The sequence below is a fragment of the Rousettus aegyptiacus genome, unplaced genomic scaffold (assembly GCF_014176215.1).
Source record: "Rousettus aegyptiacus isolate mRouAeg1 unplaced genomic scaffold, mRouAeg1.p scaffold_m13_p_2, whole genome shotgun sequence".
NCBI lineage: Eukaryota > Metazoa > Chordata > Mammalia > Chiroptera > Pteropodidae > Rousettus > Rousettus aegyptiacus.
The window spans coordinates 173,240,944-173,258,364 of NW_023416295.1; the positions used below are offsets into that span (position 1 = coordinate 173,240,944).

Here is a 17,421-nt window from a genome sequence, read left to right on the forward strand (position 1 = left end):
GAGCACTCCCCAGGCCCGCGGCGGTCTGGCACTCCCCACTCCCCCCCGCCAGGCCTGCGGCTAAAGACTGCACTTCACGTCATTACAAAATCAGTAAGGGGTCTACACAGGGCCCCTGGGCACACTCCGGCCACCTCTGCTTCCAAACCCCAAGGCCATCACAGCCACTTCTGAAAAGGAAAGATCAAGGACCTCAGCTCCCAGGGCAGGTTCCAAAGAACGAACGACCCTCCCGGGTGTGTATTCCGTACTCATGAATTCGTGTCCCTGTGCGATCTACGCATAACCCCCAAACCAGCTCTGGGGGCTCCTGCCGTCCTTCACAGACACGCGCAGAGCGGCGAGCAGCCTGAGTCGTCTGAGGCACAGACTCCCAGAGAGGGAACGAGGCAACGCCCGCCTCGTTTCAGACCATATGATAACCAGGTGTCCTTACGTGGTCTATTTAGCGACATGTTTCCACATTTTTGTGCTTTTTGTTGGTGACGTCATTGTTTGGAGTGGCTCCGAGCACAGTGCTGAAGGCTCAGTGCTCCTAAGCCGTGTGCCTCGGGGAGAGACAGGTTTCACTCAGGCATCAGTGAAGGCTGTTACAGCCAAGGACACACATCAAATTAGGTGTCTTTGAACGAAAATGCATGTGAGATAAGGTTACGTATTGATCGGTTGACAAAACTGTGGTCAGCAGCTCGCAGGAACCTGACCGAGGGATTCACTCGATCGCTGTTCCCAGCAACCCTCTAGACCAGGGTCCCCAACCCCAGGCCACATGTTAGGAACTGGGCCACACAGCAGGAGGTGAGCGGCGGGCGGGCGGGCGAGCGAAGCTTCAGCTTCGTCTGTATCCGCAGCCGCTCCCAGCGCCAGCATCACCGCCTCGGCTCCGCCTCAGATCCTCAGGCGCCAGATTCTCAGAGGAGCGCCCGTCCCTGGTGCCAGGAAGGCTGGGGACCGACACGAAGATCAAGGCATGTTGTTTCCTCGTAAGGGAACCCAGCTAGAAGGCCTTCCTGCATGGGATAAAAGCCGCCTCTCCGACGGCGGCGCACGCCGGCCGGGGACAGTGCCACACTCACGTCCGTGCCGTGCTTGCGTGCCGCCTGCGACGCCAGCGCCTTGATCCTCTCCCGGTAGAGCTGGGCCGCGCGGCTGCTGTACTTGGAGTTGGCGTCGCCGGCGTCGCACCCGTGCTGGTGGAAGAAGGACGCCTGCGGAGGGGGACGTGCGGATGACCGGCTGTGCACTCACGCCAGCATGCTGGCCGGAAAGGTTACGTCATGGTAGAAAGGGTGTTTTTGGAAATGCTAGTAAAAACCAAGATAATGTACACCGGGAAGATTTTTAAAAGGAAGCTTCCTCGTAAAAGGGAATAACTTCCATAGATGTAACATTGCTATTTTGGTAAAGCTGGACATGAGACTTGACCTACAGAATGAAATAAATGGCCTTTCACTTTTCCATTAAACCACCTCCATCATTCTAAATATTTGGGTGGGGGGGGGGGGACACTTTCCACTCAGAACTACAGGCAGGTGGTAAACGTTTAAACCACCACCTTGGAAGGGCCCGTGTAGACACATGACTGATACAATTCACGTCTTAACTGAAGCAGGTGTTCTAAACACCTGTCCGGCAACCTTCTATAACCCAATCGGATTAACAATGCCACTGGGCGCCCGCTCGCAGCACGTCCCGTCCCGGGTTCTCTGGGCCTCATCTCACTAAATCCCCACAGCAACGCCATCAGGCAGTCACGGCTACTCTCCACACGTCACAGGTGGGGGAGCGGACGCACAGACAGGTTCGACAACTCGCCCAGGGTCACACAGATAAGTGAGGGGCTGACATTCAAACCCAAGCAGGATGGCTCCAACTCCGCTGCCTGAGCAAAGCGACCACCGACCTGAGCCTCCCCGGCCCTATCTCCCACCCCACCCCCCACCTCCTCCGCCATCCCCTACGCCCACCTCCACCAGCCTGAGATGAGAAAGCTGCTCTCTGGAAGTGGGTGGGGGACTCTGACTATGGGAAGGCTTAGAAATAAGGACAGATAAAATCAAACTTAAAGCATTAAGTTTTGGAACAAGTTTGTGAACATCACGGTAATGGGCATGACTTTCTAGTAAGATGCCTGAAATGCTTAAGGTATGCATTTTTAATGGGGCAAAAACTGTTTCTTGGGAAGTGAAAAAAATCCTAGTTATTGAGCCACAATGGTTTGTGGACCTTCAAAGCTCACCCCGACCTGACAAAATCATATTCCTTAGTATTTAATTTCTCTCATTAGGGAGAAATCAAATCCAATTTAAATTTAAAATAATCTAATTTAAATTTAATTCTTCTGCTTTGGGAACAATAATGAAAAAAGGTCGAGAAACACTGTTCTAAGGGAATTTGGTATTTTGAAAACTATATATTAGATATACAATTTTAATTTTAAATATCTAATTGATGTTAGGTATAATTTTTACTTGACATACATACGAGTTTGATTTCTTACATGTTGAATGCTTAAGGAGTAAATTCCATTTACTCAACCTCTACCATTTGGCATTATAAATAGGCCATCAGTGCTTTGGGTGACTTGTAAGGCCGCCAGTTCAGTGTCTGAAAAATCAGATATGTTGAATTTGTAAATGAAGTTTAAAAGGTTTGAGAAACCTTAGTTTAGGTTTGTACGTGGGGTTAAGAAAATCTGCTCTTTTAAAATTATAAATTAAGTGACCACTTAACTGGCTAATTTTTTTTTAGAGAACAATTTTTTAAATTTATAGACAATAAAATAGAGTTCAGACGTAAACAGTTATGTGCATCCATTCCATTCTAAGCACAAAAGTCTCCCTCGCATATTAAAAACCGTACTGTCCTAAAGAAGCCTCCCAATTCCTCTAGATCATTGTTTCCTATTTTAATTTTCTTTAAACACTATCATCACCTGCTACCTTCTTGTTTCTTTATTTAATGATTCTGTCTCTGCCTACAAGAGAAGGGACCTCATTTGTGGTTTGCTATATTCCGGTGCCTAGCCCAAAGCTTCGTGCTTACTTGGTGTTTAACACATTTTTGGATAAAGGAATCTACTTTGGAGGGGCAACTCGGAAGCCCCTCATGTCTCTCGGTTGATCGGCAGGGCCGGGCAAACGCTGCGAACGCTGAGCCTCTACCAGCGGGACACGCGTTTGTACAGAAGGAAAACAAGTCTGAGATGAGCTTACTGCGTTAGCGTTGCCTCCGACTTGCATGCATCGCAACTGGAACCAAGACCAGTTAGAATCCAACTCTGTCGATCTAAACGAAAAGAACATTGTTAAATGTTAACACTCTTCCTCCCCAGAATCAAGCCACTAAACTTTTGAGAATAAGGTTTCCTTATCCTCAGGATCCTGGAAGCACTCTAAGTTTACGGTAACAGTGGCCCACGCGGTTCCTGGCCCCTCGCCGCCTTCCGAGAAGCCAAGGCTCTGCCAGCCCGACCCGCCGGTCCCCCTCCACGCCTGACCGCAGGCAAGCCGGGCCAGGGCGCTCCAGCCACCTCTCGTCGGGAACAGGGACATACGTGACAAGCTTCCTGGGGCTGCTGGAATGACTCCGACTCTGCCTCACAACCTTAGTGGGTTGTGATCTAAAATTTGGGAATGTGTCTCTACTCAAAATAGACATTTTGTTTGGATTTTTTCAGCTCAGTGACCCATTTGTCCAGTTCGCCCCCTGGTGGGAGCCTGGAGGACACTCACCATTGTACCATGGGGTAGAAGGGACCCACCCAACATCGCTGCCGTGAGGGAGGGAAGAAGACTCGAGATTTAATGCTTCTGAAGTGAAAGCTCCAAGTGCCTCTACCCCACCGCGCCTTGTACCTTAACTTATCTGTTACCTGAGATCACATCGGGGCAAGTAAAGGCAACGCCTGTGCTTCCCAACAATGAAAACTAACCAAGTGAGCAGCGTAGAGCAAGTACGGCAGTGCGACAGTGGCGGCCGGGAGCAAGCAGCAGGGCTACCCGTACTCAACTCAACGTACTCAGCGACGGCTCGGCCCCCAGCGGCCGCAGGGGGCCGTGGGCGTTTCAGGATGGGTGTGCGTCGGGCGCTTTTACAGAACGGGCAGGGTAGAAGGAAAGAGGTTTCGGGTCCGCCGGAACTTGCTTTCATGGGGCCCTTCCACTTACCAACGTCCGTGCCTGTTTGTATCGTTCGACCTTCGTGAACGTTAGGGTGTTATTTTGAAGCCCACGGCTACCTGAAGATGACTACTACTACTAATAGATACTATTGTTACATATACATATGGCAAAGCCACTTCAGGGTGATATATAGAAAGTAAAAATTAAATCATATTTTATAGGAAACAGATTTCTCAGCATTTTAGACGAAAAAAAAACTTTTAGAATTTGAGTATCAAACAAGGTGATTAAATTATATATCTTGTTCTGAAATTCTTCTCTGAAAATCCTGCTTAGTCACCACATTTTCGTGGCTCCCCACAGACTGAGGTAGGTGCCACCCACCCCCACCGTCACGGGTGGTAGTTAGCACAGTCTCTGGAGACAGACCGAGAGAGTGCAGATCTCAGCTGCATGACCTTGGAGAAGTTATTCAACCTCTCTGTGCCTTACTTTCCTCATCTGTAAAGTAGGGATAATTACAATATGATCTATTTTGTTTTTGTAGAAATTAAATAAGCTAATATGTGAAAAGTGCTTGGCTCATAGTAAACTCCATATGGCTAAAATTCTTACCATCACCATCACCATCACCATGGTAACCCTGTCACACTGTGTTATCGGCAGCAAGCTCCTGAGGACAGGCATGTCCCATATTTTTCTCTCTGACTCCTACCACAGGCACATAATAGGTACCTGACTTAAAGTATGTCCTAACATTGAGGCTACAAGTACTCAGACTTGCTAATTTACCTTACAACTTTTAGTCCTAAACTATCTTAAAAAAAAATAAAGCCAAATGTTTCCATACATATTTCTTAGAAATGAAGATTTTAAAAAAATGAATCGTTCTTGAATTGAGCTGACAGGGGTTCTCTCTCATACACTGGAATTTCGAAAGGCTGGGATGCTGATGGATTGTGAATACGGCCAACCTTAAGAAGAAACCTGACTCGATCACCATTCCTCCGTGAGGAAGTGCCTCGCTGAGGGTTATCTGTCATCTTTCATTTAGCTTCAGACATGGTGAAAGGCACAAGTCTCTGACAGCGCTGAGAAGAGTAAAGCAGCGAAACCAAGGGAGTTGAAGAATTAGCGTCACTCTAACAAAACAGCCCCTATTAACCAACCAGGTAAACGAGAAAACAGGTTTCCCACAACCTCTACAATCCTTCTATGAGTCAAGATAAACCTCCTTAAAAATTGCATGGGTTAGCTTCACCAGAAGCTGCAAGTCAGTATTTTTCTATAAGTAAAGCATTTAGAGTTCAGAAACTTATGTAATCAGAAGAAATCTCACCAAATAAACAGGACAAAGTTATCGTGTATCCGAAATTTTTTAATGGAGCAATCCGCACCACAATTACTCTCCACTTTCGTTCAGAGAACGAGCCCTGGAGAAGCTTCTGGCAGCCTCTGGTTTATAACCGGCTTGACTGCTTAGCGGCAGGTCACGTGGGGAGCTGCCTTTCTCCACCAGCATCATAAAAAGGTGCGCGGAGCAGGCACCGGGTGACCCGGGTCTGCTCGCCAGCGTGTGCTGTGGGCTCGCCACGCGCCAGGCCTGACGGGAGCCCATCCGCTCACTCCTCCCAGCACCCTGCACTGCCACCTCGGTCTTCTCATCTCCACTTTCAAGAAAGGAGACTGAGATGCAGAGAGGCAAGGGACGCGCCCAGAGCTCAAGGGGGTGACTGAGGTGCAGGCGCCGGCAGCCGGCTGTGGAGTCCTCGCTCCGACACCTGCCAGTGCTGCCCGGTGCATCTCTGCGGGACGCCCGCTGGGCCCAGGCCCGCGTACCCCACTCGAGGGCGTCGGGAGTGAAGTATACGCTCCCAGCCAGGCAGCGAGCCCCCCCACAACGTGACACACGTCTCCCCCTTCAAACCTGATTTCTCCTCATTTTCCTGTGCATACAAAAGTAGCCGCCGAACATTTTCCACTTCTGTTCCTTTTCTTAAGGTCTGAGAGCTGAGCGCCTCTCCCCTGCTTGTCTTCATTACCGAAATCTCGCCAGCCCTTCGAATTTCACTGCCAATGTTACCTCCTCTGCCTAACTTACCAGAAGTGCCCGCGGGGCCTCGTTTCCACCCCCTGGGCTGCACTTCGGTCTGCCTTCTTTCTGTCCCTTCCCCGCAGGCCAACGAGACCAACGCAGGGACCAGATCCCGCTCACCTTTCACGAGCTCATGCAATACTTAACGGTGAACGGACAAGAGGCAGCGAGAGGGGCAGGAGCACCGAGAGACAGGCCATCGCAGCAACCGCAGCGACGAGTTCCGGCCCGGCGGGTGGGGGGCGGGGGCCAGTCCGGCCGGGTCCATTCTGCGGCCAGGCCCAAAGGCAGTCAGCCATTTCCGTGGAAGCCTCACCTGCCTTTCCCTGTTCGCTTGGCAAGAGCCATAATTTATACACTTTTTCTTTGTAAAACTGTTGACTTGAAATTCTGCTCAAAAACAAACAAAACACTCCATTCAAATAACCATTCACCCATGCCAAACTGTTAACAAGATCGTGTCTGGAAAACGGGACCATGTATGCATGTGCATGTGCACTGCACACACGCGTGTGCGTGCGCGTGCCTGCGGCGGGCGGGGGCAGGGGAAGGAGAGGAGAAAGGGATTCTAGAGGGGGCCTTTCCTTTGTTACTCTGACGGCCTGGACTTTTCCCCAATGAGTTAGTGTTTGCAACTTTTTTTAATCAGTAAAAAATGTTCAAAGAGGATTTTTTTTTAGGAGCCCTCGACCTCCTTAAAAAAGAAAAAAAATATATGTGTGTGTGTGTGTGTGTGTGTGTGTGTGTGTGTATGTATGTATATAGAGAGAGAGCGTGAGAGAGAACCCTTACCATCCTTGACTTTCTCTTGCCCAAAACCTAGACTGCTGCCCTCTAAACTGATTTTTTTTTAAACTGATTTTTAATGGTTGCTTTTGAATCATTTATAAGCTCCATGATTCATACAGTTATATTTATCTGACTCTTAAAAGGCCAGCGAGCAAACCTGCGGCGCCAAACGGCCCCTGCCAGGCTCTGGGTCAGGCCCTCCCTCAGCTGTGGAGAACATCAGAAAAACCGCCTCATTTCCTGGAATAGTTTGAACTGGCCCTGTGCTTTAGCGATGAGGAAAAGGGAGGGCCAGGCTGTAAAAGGCAGCGCTTGGCAGAGAGGAAAAGGGCGAGAACGCAGCAGAGAGAAAGGACAGCCAGTTACCTACCGCCTCTGCGGGCTCTGGGCAGAGGACGCCACCATGTTAACTGGTAACAACTAAGGGGGGGGGGGGCGGGGACATTAAAAATAAACTGTCCTGGCAATGAAATCTCTCAGTATTTAATTATTAAAGGACAGAATAGTGTATTCAAAATAGTCTGAGACTAGCATCTAAGAAAAAAGAAAAGAAAAAGACAAGAAACTGACAGATACTCTGAAACCAACAAGAACACATATAAGAATTCCCTTTTCTAGATAATTACCTGTAGAGTTATATGGCTATAAATAGTTAGTAAGACAGGCTTACAAAATAAGCTCTGAAAAAAGAGCTCAGGAAGGTGCGTCAGGAAAGTTTTTTTTTTTTTTTTATGTTAACATATTAAAAAAGAAACCAACGCTGCTAGCATCACCACTGTGAACTACCCCACAGAACAGCTCATCTTGAATCACGATGGGCGTGGTCCTCCGGGAACAAAAGCTCCTTGTGGTAATTGCGTGGTATGAATAGTCATGATATAAAGTAAAACCCCACAATTCCAAATAGCCGTCCTGCCTCGCTGGTTCCATCCCCGGGAAAAGAAGCGGCAGGGAAATGGGTGAACAGGCGGGAGGCAGGCAGCGATCACGGCCATCCGAGGCGGCTGCTCGGCGGGTCCTGGCCAAGACCGGTGGCTGCCGAGGGGCAGGCCTCGCTCAGCTGCCCAGCCCTGAGCCCGCGGGAACCCTTCCATTATTTCTTTAATCATTTCAAGTTCTTTTCCCTCACAGCAGGGCACCTGCCACCTGCCACGGGACCGTGGGGCTGTATGTGTCCAGAGGGGGCGTCTCTGTCTCCGGTGCACGCAAAGGCCCAACCGCGGCTACTACCAGAGTCACAGGGGAAGACAGGAACCCACCAGAAGGAGCCAATGCGGCCCAAGGCTTCGGATGAGAAGACAAGGAGGATGTTGGATGAGAAGAAAAGAAAGACATTTGTACTATAAGCATTTGAAACTGCCACTCAAATTCATACGAAACTCATCACTCAGGCTTTGCGGTATTGGTGTGTTGGGAGCCAGGGCTGAAGGATTGTGCCAGAAGGACCTCAGCTCTCCACCTGATGAGGTGCGAGAACACAGCACCCGAATCCCCTCCTACCTTGGGTGTCACAGCAGGGTACCTTTGTACCGCCACGTTACTAGGAGATAATAAAGAGAAAGGAAATACTGCCTCGAACCCTCCATTCTGACTGTCCTCAACACCACGGCCCCCTGTCTCTGGCCCAGGCTCTACAGAACAGCAACTGAATAGACAATGACTCATTTTGCCAGTTAATTACACAAGACTGAAATCTCCATAACGCATGACCGATCTCCCATTTCACTTAATGCCAAAGGAAACGCGAAGGAAAAAGGGGAAAGAGACCCGCGTGACAAGGAACCCCCACCCCCGCGAGGACAGACGCATTTACGCATTTACCGGATGAAACTCAAGTGAACACCGAGCGACCGGTGCGTTCCCGAGCAGTCGATGCAGAGGAACACGCCGTAGGTGATGCTGGCCCAGCTGGGGTTTTTGGCGCCACAATCAAAACACACCTGCAAGAAAAAATGTTTCATTCAGTTACTGATTCTTCGTGTTGACCAAATGAGCCGTCCCATAGGAGATTTAGCTTGATTTAGCTTGAAAGCTGCTTAACCTTTACGATTTAAACTGGTTATTAGAAACTATCTCACCCAGAGTTTTAAAAGCTCGAATTCCAATTCTATTATTATAATGCTATTAATAGAATTGTATTAACGTAAGACATTAATTATATAGTTACGTTACATATTATTGCGTCTCTGCTATAAGTCACTATGCAGAACGGGTAATGAAGGGAAGTCAGGCGTGTGTATCAGTTAAACATCACCTATCCTTGAAGTACCAACAGGGTTCCTACCCTTAGCATAAATGGACACTAGTCCAGGATGTCCCCTGCTCAGAACGCGCAAGGCCTTCCTGTCCCCCGCACAGTGGCTCTATACCGGATGGAAGGCACTTGTATTTCTTCTCTCCTCGGCCAGAGGAGAACGAGAGTGTGGTGGCCAGACTCTAAGATGTCCCCCATGACTCGCCCGCACCCCGGGATCCACACCTTTGGGTGGTCCCTCCTCGCTCTTCCTGGGTGGTGTGTGACCGTAACATGGAAGAAGTGCCATATGTCACTTCCAGGTTAGGTTATAAAAGACGCTGTGACTTCCTTTCTCTCTCTTGCTCTCTCCCTCGGATCACTAGCTCTGGGGCAAGCTGGCTGCCATGTCTCGAGGACAAGCAGGCAGCCCAGGGGAGAGGCTCAGGTGGTGAGGAACTGAGGCCCTCGGTCCCAGGGCGAGTGGGGACCACCGCGTGAGCGAGCCGGGGTGGAAACTCCAGCTTTCGGATGACTGCGGCCTCGCGAAAGACCGTGAGCCCCCTCTCAATGCTGACTGAAGTCAAACGTTCTCCCACTGACAAAAGCAGCATAAAAGTCGTTTAAAATACACTGTTTGTCATGGAAATTAACACATAATTAATTAAGGTCAGAACAACAGGGCAGTAAAAATCCCACTAATAGTAGAATTGTTTTTACGGTTTTTTTAATTCTAGAAAAAAAGCCCCCATGCTCAGATATGCCTTTTAGGCAGAGCCACCTATGCGAAGATCGTCCCAGCTATAACCACGCAGACCCGGCTCCTGGCCGTCGGAGGGCAAAACAAGAGCAAACGCGCGAGTGGGTTTTCCCAAGCCCCGCCCACACCGCGACAGGCTCTCGCTGAAGACGCTTGGCCTGTGGGGGTGGGTGACAACTGACAGGAACGGGGCCAGCCGCCCGCTTCGGTGTTATCGGCGCCACACGCTGTGACAGGCGCCGAGGTGCGGAGAAGCAGATGGCGTCGCCGATTCCGCGCACGCTTGCTGAGCCCGCAGCCCCCGCCGGGCCACGCGCGGGGCTGCGAAGAGCCATTGGAGCAAGGAGTCCACTCCGCGGGACTCTGCCAAAGGCGCTGTCCCTCTGCAAGAGGTCGTTTGTAATCTCTCGCTCACTCGACTACCGGCTGTGTACGCACGCCCCTGGCGCACACGAAGTGGATGTGCTCAGGACGGTGAGGAGGCGCTGGCGTGCACGGAGCCCACGGACCAGCAGTCCAGTGGGCAAGACCATTAGTGACAAGGCTGAATGTCAGTAAGTGACCACAGGATGCAAAAGAGGCTAGGGCCCTTTACGACACAAGGTCCCAGAGGGACCTGGAATCTCGAGAAGAGGCTAAGAGGCCAGCAAGTGGCAACGGCCTGTGAAGACACGGCCCTGTGGACGGCGGTGACAGCAGAGATGGGGAGGCAAGTCTGAGGACCACGCCTGGGCGTGGGGCCGCAAGAAGCGGGCCGTGGGGTTCCCGGCGTGGCGGCCTCGGCATCCTCCTGACCCAGCACACGAGACGAGGAATCGCTAGGATGCAGCCCCCCGAATGGGGGGCCCCGACTCTCTTGTTCACCTGAGCTGAGCTCCCCGCCCGGCGCATGGTGAGACTAAAAGCAAACGTAGGGAGTGGGGCAGTTGGGGGAGGCCGAGCTAACGAGTTGAGAGAGGGCCCGGGGGACTGCAGGCCAGGAGGCCATTAGAAATACAAGCCCGGCTCTCAGGAACGCTGCGATTCTCTGGCGGGCGCAGGACGCTGTGCTCTGAGCGCGGGGACCGACCGCACTTTGTTTTAGTGTGAAATCCCAAACCAAAGTTGAGACACACTTTTCTCAGCAGAATATCAGTTATTATGGTGATCAAAAATAGTTTGGACTAACAATTTGTTTTGCCTAATGATGAGAATAATTGACATAGAATAGTTAATATTGAGTGTTTCACCCTGTCAGGCACTGTTGCTGGCCAAGTGAATCTTCATAAGGACCCTATAAGCAGGTGCTGATATTACTCTCATCAGGGCCAGCTGCCTGGACATGTGTGACTATACAGCCCCATGGGTCCCAAACTCAGAAGGGCTCATGGTTCGTTAATGACCTGCTGTCTTATCTTGAAATTCTTAATGCTTTTCAAACAAGGGCTCTACATTTTCATTTTGTACATTTTGCATTCACCGCAAATTATGTAGCGCAGTTTTAGAGAAAACTAAGGAGTTATGAAGTTAAGCATCACAGCAAAGAAGTAGTGTCACAGAGCGGGGCCACTCCTCGCCCCTCACCTTGCTGCCTCTTGCAGGCCCTGCACCTCTCATCTCTCCTGCATCTGCAACTGCACTGAAGGCAGGAGCCTGTCTCTTCATTGGGGGTACACCAGTGTACCCTCAAAGCCTGGCAAGTGCCCAGCACATCATAGGTGCTCACTATTGAATGAATAATTCAATCAATATAAAACTAAGGAAGAATATAACTTCAAGAAAGGATTTCACAAACTAAAAAGACGCCCCTTATGAGTTAAAACCTTTGGTCCCGAGTAAGTGGTCATCATACACGAGAGGAAGAAATTGGATTCCATATTCTAAAAGTAAACCAAGTTGTTTTTCTTTACCTACCTTTCCTGTCTCATGTATCTTAGAGCTCCTTTTCAGAATCCATTTTGAAAATGCTTATTGTTATCCAACTCTTCCCCATCATTAAAACTAGTTTTCATCTTTGTTTAGGTAATGGTTTCTTAGTAACGATCAAATAAAGTCTTAAGAAATGTAGCATACACACACAAAAGAAATGCAGCACAATATTGTGGAACATTACTGGAAAATATTTTTGCTCAATGCTTTTATTAATCCTATTACAGAATATAAAATGTTCCATAGGTGTGTTGGTCGTAATAAAAAAATAATAATAACAAAAAATAGCTGACAAGTATTGAAGACTAGTAGATGCAGGTACTGCTCCAAGTGCTTTTCCTGGATTTTCTTAGTTAATCCTCACAATAACCCTCTAAGTTAGCTCCTGCTCATGTCCTATTTTCAGATGAGGAAGATAAGGTACAAAATAAGTGGTCCAGTAACCTGCCACAGTGACACCGAAAGTACCAGGGTCTGGGTAACAATTTACAAGCAAGCCCACACACGTCCCTCGAAGTGTCTCTTGGTAGAAAGACGCCGACTTCTTATTCTAAAAGGGCATCTTCCCTTGGGTGAATTCCATCACAGAGAATACGTGTTGTGTTTCTGAGCTAAAGTAGATCAAAAAATTAAAAAATAAAAAATTCTACACTGCTAACTGCAGATCCTAATATTGTCTAGTTATACAGATCAATCTAAAATTGAAAATCAAGAAAATAGCAAATAAATTGGCCCTGGAGGATTCCTGGAGCCTTTCTTCTCCTGACTTCCTACCTCCGCCAGATATCACGTCCAATAAATTGGTTATTTTCTCACTCCTCTTAAGCCATAAAATTACGGGCTCCCCTCTCAAGACTTAAAGACATCAAAATTTTGTGAAACTCAGGAACTTTCTAGGCCATCATATCATGGCTCATGACCATGCTCGTTAACAGCTGATCACTTGGGAGGCAACTTGGGGACCAGACAGAACTCCTGTCACAAGAGGAGAGGAGAGAGGAGAGTCCACACTAATGGGACAGCCCTTTGCACTCTCCAGGTTCCACTCTGACCTGTGATCTGGACCTGTGAGCCTCAGCTGAGGGTGTCACTTTAGCCCGATGCGTCATCACACCTCCAGCTAGGTTTGAAAACTTGTCAAAGACATAGGGGGAAAAATGGCTTCTGCAGATGGAGGGAGGAAAAAAGAGAAAACCCTAATCTCCAAAGAGACCCAAAGGGAAGGAAGGGAAAGAGTCTGTGGTGCGCAGTCTTAGAAAGAGAAAGGAGCTGGAAGCCACGGCACGGGCCACCTGGAAACTTTATCAGACAGGGACACTGAAGCTGCCCGCAAAGGACACAGGGAGCCAACCCATCAGGCTCCAACAGGCGCCCCTGAGGAACTTCAGAGGTAAGTTCGAGGGTGGGGAGGGGGCCAGCCGAGCTTTCCTAAACGCCCGGCGCTACCAGCTGGAGTTCTGACCCAGAGCATGCTTCCCAGCTGGGTCACAGGAGCGCTGAGGTGTCTGCCCCGAGTCGCAGAACTGCCCCGGGTACCTTTCTGAGCCCTCTCTCCCGGCCCCGAGCTCGCCCCCAGCTCTCTCAGAAACTCAGCGACCACCAGACCACCCCCAAAAGCCGCCCCGTCCCAATGTATGCTCCACCGCCAGGTGTCAGGAACCCCCAAGTGCCTGCCACCCCCAAGACCCGCCACATGCTCCCGTCTCACGCCCCCAGAACCCCCAGCTGCCCGCCCCACCAGGTGGCCCTGGGTGTGCACCCCCTTCCTCGCCCTTCCCTTGTTGATACTAAGGGACTGCGCGCGGTCCGGCCCCAGGAGAGGCCCAGCTGCCACCGCCGAAAGTGCGACGTGTCACAGGCCTGACCGGCTCCTCCTCCCGCGGCCGCGGCCACTGGCGCCGCAGGGGCCGCCCGCGGGGTCCCGCAGGGATGCGAGCAAACCTGAACACGCCCCGCGGCCGTTACCTTGTTGGTGGGCACCGAGCGGAGGCGCCTGAAGATGGTCAGGATGTCCTGCTTGTTGGGGTCCCCCATGGTCACCAGAGAACCCAGGCGCAGCTGGTCCCGCTAGCCGGGAAGGGCCGAGCAGGAGCGGTTGCCGCCTCCCGGAGCTAGACGACGGCGCTAGGGGGCAGGGCCGCGCGTGACGGCAAGGCCCCGCCCCCGGCCCCGCCCCGGCCCCGCCCACCACCGGAGCGCACGCGCCGCTTCCCAGGGCCCTCTCTAAGCGGCGTCGCTGGCCCCGCCCACTCAAGCCCCACCCCCGGCTCTGCGCGAGCGTGCGCAGGAGGCTCCCGCGCCTTTTCCCGGTGATCGCCTGCTGCTTGCGCAGGGCGGTGGGTGGCGAGCGGGGTCGCGGCCGGGGCTTGCTCCTATGCGCACGGCCTTCAGAAGCGCCAGCATTTCGGCTGGTTGATTGCCATTTCGACTAACGGGCTGCTTCCTTGACCAGGGTCTTCTCACCTCCTCCCCGTGAGTGCGGCAGAACCAGTCACGCCAAATGGCAGAGGAAACTCGAAGGGAAGGGGCCTACCCGCCGTTTCCCACAGGACGGGTCCAGATGCCAGGTTTTTGCTAGTCTACTAACTTTTTTTTTTTTTGCCCTAGGTGGGAAGCTTTCTACGTTGAAAATTGGTTTTCTTAAAGTATCAGTTTGGGTCTGAGGTCAGTGAGAGCAATTCCCGTGAAGCAAAAAGTGCTCAGTCAGAACCGATGGGTACAGACAAGAAAAGAAGCTTGACGTTCCCAGCGCCTCGGACTGCATCCTACCCTTTTGCTAACGTTCCCGGCTAGAAGGGTTTAAACTTAGAGAAAGGTGCGTCTTTTACTATAGCGGACGTGGAGTCGCCAGAAAATGTCACCTGAGGTTGGGTGTTGCAGGGAAGGATAACAGGTTTTGGAGTCAAATGCAATACCGTGGCTCCAGGCGCAGTTGAGCCAGCTACTTCTTAGCTCAGATTTTGTTCAAGTCATTTCTCTAAGGCTTGGTTTGCTCTTCCGTGCAATGGAGTCGGAGATGAAGAATCAGTGCTGAACAGCGCAGAAGAGCAGCTCCCCAGGGAAGCCCTAGAAGAGCCTTTGGCACTAGTCTTCTTGGGGCTAGAAGTGTTCACCTCACCTGTCTGGTTAGACACCCTCAAGGGAAGGTGAAAGCTTGCCAGGAGTAGGTCGGAACTTTCCCAAAGAAGGTTATTACTTACCAGAACAGTACTTTAATTTTGCAGACAGCTGTGACTCTTTGAAAGTTCTTCCTTATTTTGGTACTAGTTCGGCCTTAAATAGAACACCTGGCATGTTCATGAGGCACAGTCATGTCCTTTCTCATGGGGATAATGGTCCCAGTTACCATTTTGGAGCTGAAATCTTACCAAGTTATGTATCAGATTAGGGCAGGTTATATTTATTCAACTCTCCAATATAGAGATCCCCGAGGAGAAGAAGAAAAGTACAATGAAGTATAGGTGGCCTCTGTGCTAACAGGCAGGCATGAGGGTAGGGGACAATAATCATTGTCTTTTCTCTCATCTGCATATGTGTTCTTCCTAGAACATTTTACCACCTGATACTATACTATGTAAATATATCTGCCTCCTTTCAATCGAATATAAATTTCGTGAGATCAGATCTACTTGGTCTATCTCCATATCCTCAGCACTTAGAACAATGCCTGGAACATAGAATGCATTCATTAAAGTTTTATGGAATGGGCTTAGAATGTATAAATGTGCAAAGGATGTCACTCCCAACATCATACTGAGAAATGGCTGAATAATCTATGAAATCATAACTTCTCTTGAGCCCACCAGAGAGCTGAAGTTGTAGAACAACCAAGGAAGCTGAATTCCAAGTCAGACAAGTTTCTCTAAAATGAGATGGAATACAAGAACTCCTTCACCTTTGACAGAGAGGGAAAAAAGTGGCTGCCATATAAGTGGGCAAGAGGAAATGACCTAAAATTTTCATGAATTCTGAAAGGCCGATGTGAGCTAGCTTGTCAGTTTGGAGTAGTTGGGGTTCCAGATGCAAAGGAAATTTACTTTCGCTCACAAGCTCTTTTCCCTAAACCTTCACCAGAAATCTTTCTTCACAAGAAAGATGGAGACAGAGAAAGAGATTGCAGAGAAACTTCTTGTGGGGCAGTCATCCAGCTATAGAGGGACAGGCATGAAACCCTACCCACTTCCCTTCTCTCCTAGAAAGCAAAGGCAGTAAACTCTCTCGGGGTATAGGGAAAGATCCATTTCTGCCAAGGGAAGAATAGGAGCAAAACCCAGTAATACCAAATCCAAAAGAGGATAGGAAATCCTTTCACTCTTAAAAGAGGGTAGGTAAAATTTCACTGCTGGAGTGGGAAGGGTAGAGGCAAACTCCCTCCACTCCTAGGGGAAGGTCAAGAAACTCTTTGGGGTCAGAATTTTATACCCAAACCAAACAGAGGTTGGCTATCACTGGAATTGGGGGAGGAAACTCCCAACCAAGACCAACCACAGACACCATGCAGAGGTTTGCTGTCATCAGGAGGAGGGCAGGAATGTTGAGAAAGCTCCACCCCTGAGCCCCAGACCCACAAAGCTTAAGACTGAGGCTGGACCAGGTCAACAGAGAACCTCCACCCACCCTGTGAGTCCAGCACTCATTACGCAGCAGCAGTCTACCACAGAGGGAAAGAGAAGAGTGGCAGCAAGCAACTCTGGCACCCCAGCCCACACTGTAAGCGCCAGGTTACGGTCACATCACTGCTAAAGGGATTTGAATTCTGCGGTGTGCTGAGGGTAAATAGAGCAACAAGGAAACCAAGCTCCCACCTAAATTGACTCAAACCCCACACTGATGACCTGACAGAAGTGTACCCCTTTTCAAGTGTAAATACAATTTACTTCAGTCTCCATTCTTCTACATTTGGGTTTCTCAACGTCAGCAGTATTGACATTTTGGGCTAGATAATTCTTTGTTGTGGGAACAGAATCATTCCTGGTTGGAAACCATAGTTCCATACTCAATGTCCAGTATTCAAACAAACAAACAAAAAATTATGAGGCACACAGAAGAATAAAGTGAAAAAAATTCATTACGAAGGAGTAAAATAATAAACAGTTTAAAGGACCAGACTCAGAAAAGTTCCAGATGTTGGAACCATCAGAGAAAGACTTCAAAATAACTATGATTATATGTTACATAATCTAGTGGGCAACATATATGACAGAATGGGAAATTTCAGCAGAGAGATGGAAACTATAAGTCAAATGGAAATACTAGAAACAAATAACAGCCAAAAAAAAAAAAAATCTTACAATATCAGAGATGAAGAATGCCTTCAGTGGCCTCAGAAGTACACTTGACACAGCTGAGAAACATGGAAAAGTTCTACAGAAATTATTCAGACTGAAATACAAGGAGAAAAAGAGGAGAAGAAAGAGGGAGAGGAAACAAAGGAATAGCGCATCTAAGAGCTGTGGGACAATAGCAAACAGTTACAGTCCCAGAAAAACAGAATGTGGCAGAAAAACTTATT

The 17,421-nt window shown here is 49.5% G+C and overlaps 1 protein-coding gene and 1 long non-coding RNA gene across 2 annotated transcripts in view; one reads left to right on the forward strand and one right to left on the reverse strand.

Annotated features, from left to right (window-relative positions):
• ARFGAP3 (ADP ribosylation factor GTPase activating protein 3) overlaps positions 1–14,030 on the reverse strand; it is a 44,058-nt gene extending 30,028 nt beyond the window's left edge. The window contains exons 1-4 of the mRNA XM_016135784.2: positions 13,875–14,030; positions 8,830–8,948; positions 3,216–3,288; positions 1,077–1,208 (exon numbers count right to left, since the gene is read on the reverse strand). Coding sequence (XP_015991270.1) covers positions 1,077–1,208; positions 3,216–3,288; positions 8,830–8,948; positions 13,875–13,943 — 393 coding nt within the window. The 5' untranslated portion in view covers positions 13,944–14,030. The remainder of the gene's footprint in view (positions 1–1,076; positions 1,209–3,215; positions 3,289–8,829; positions 8,949–13,874) is intronic.
• Positions 14,031–14,264: 234 nt separating this feature from the next.
• Positions 14,265–16,953, forward strand: LOC118613836. Its single transcript, XR_004955950.1, has 2 exons — positions 14,265–14,381; positions 14,517–16,953. It is a non-coding gene; the product is annotated as an uncharacterized LOC118613836 (long non-coding RNA).
• Positions 16,954–17,421: the final 468 nt, after the last annotated feature.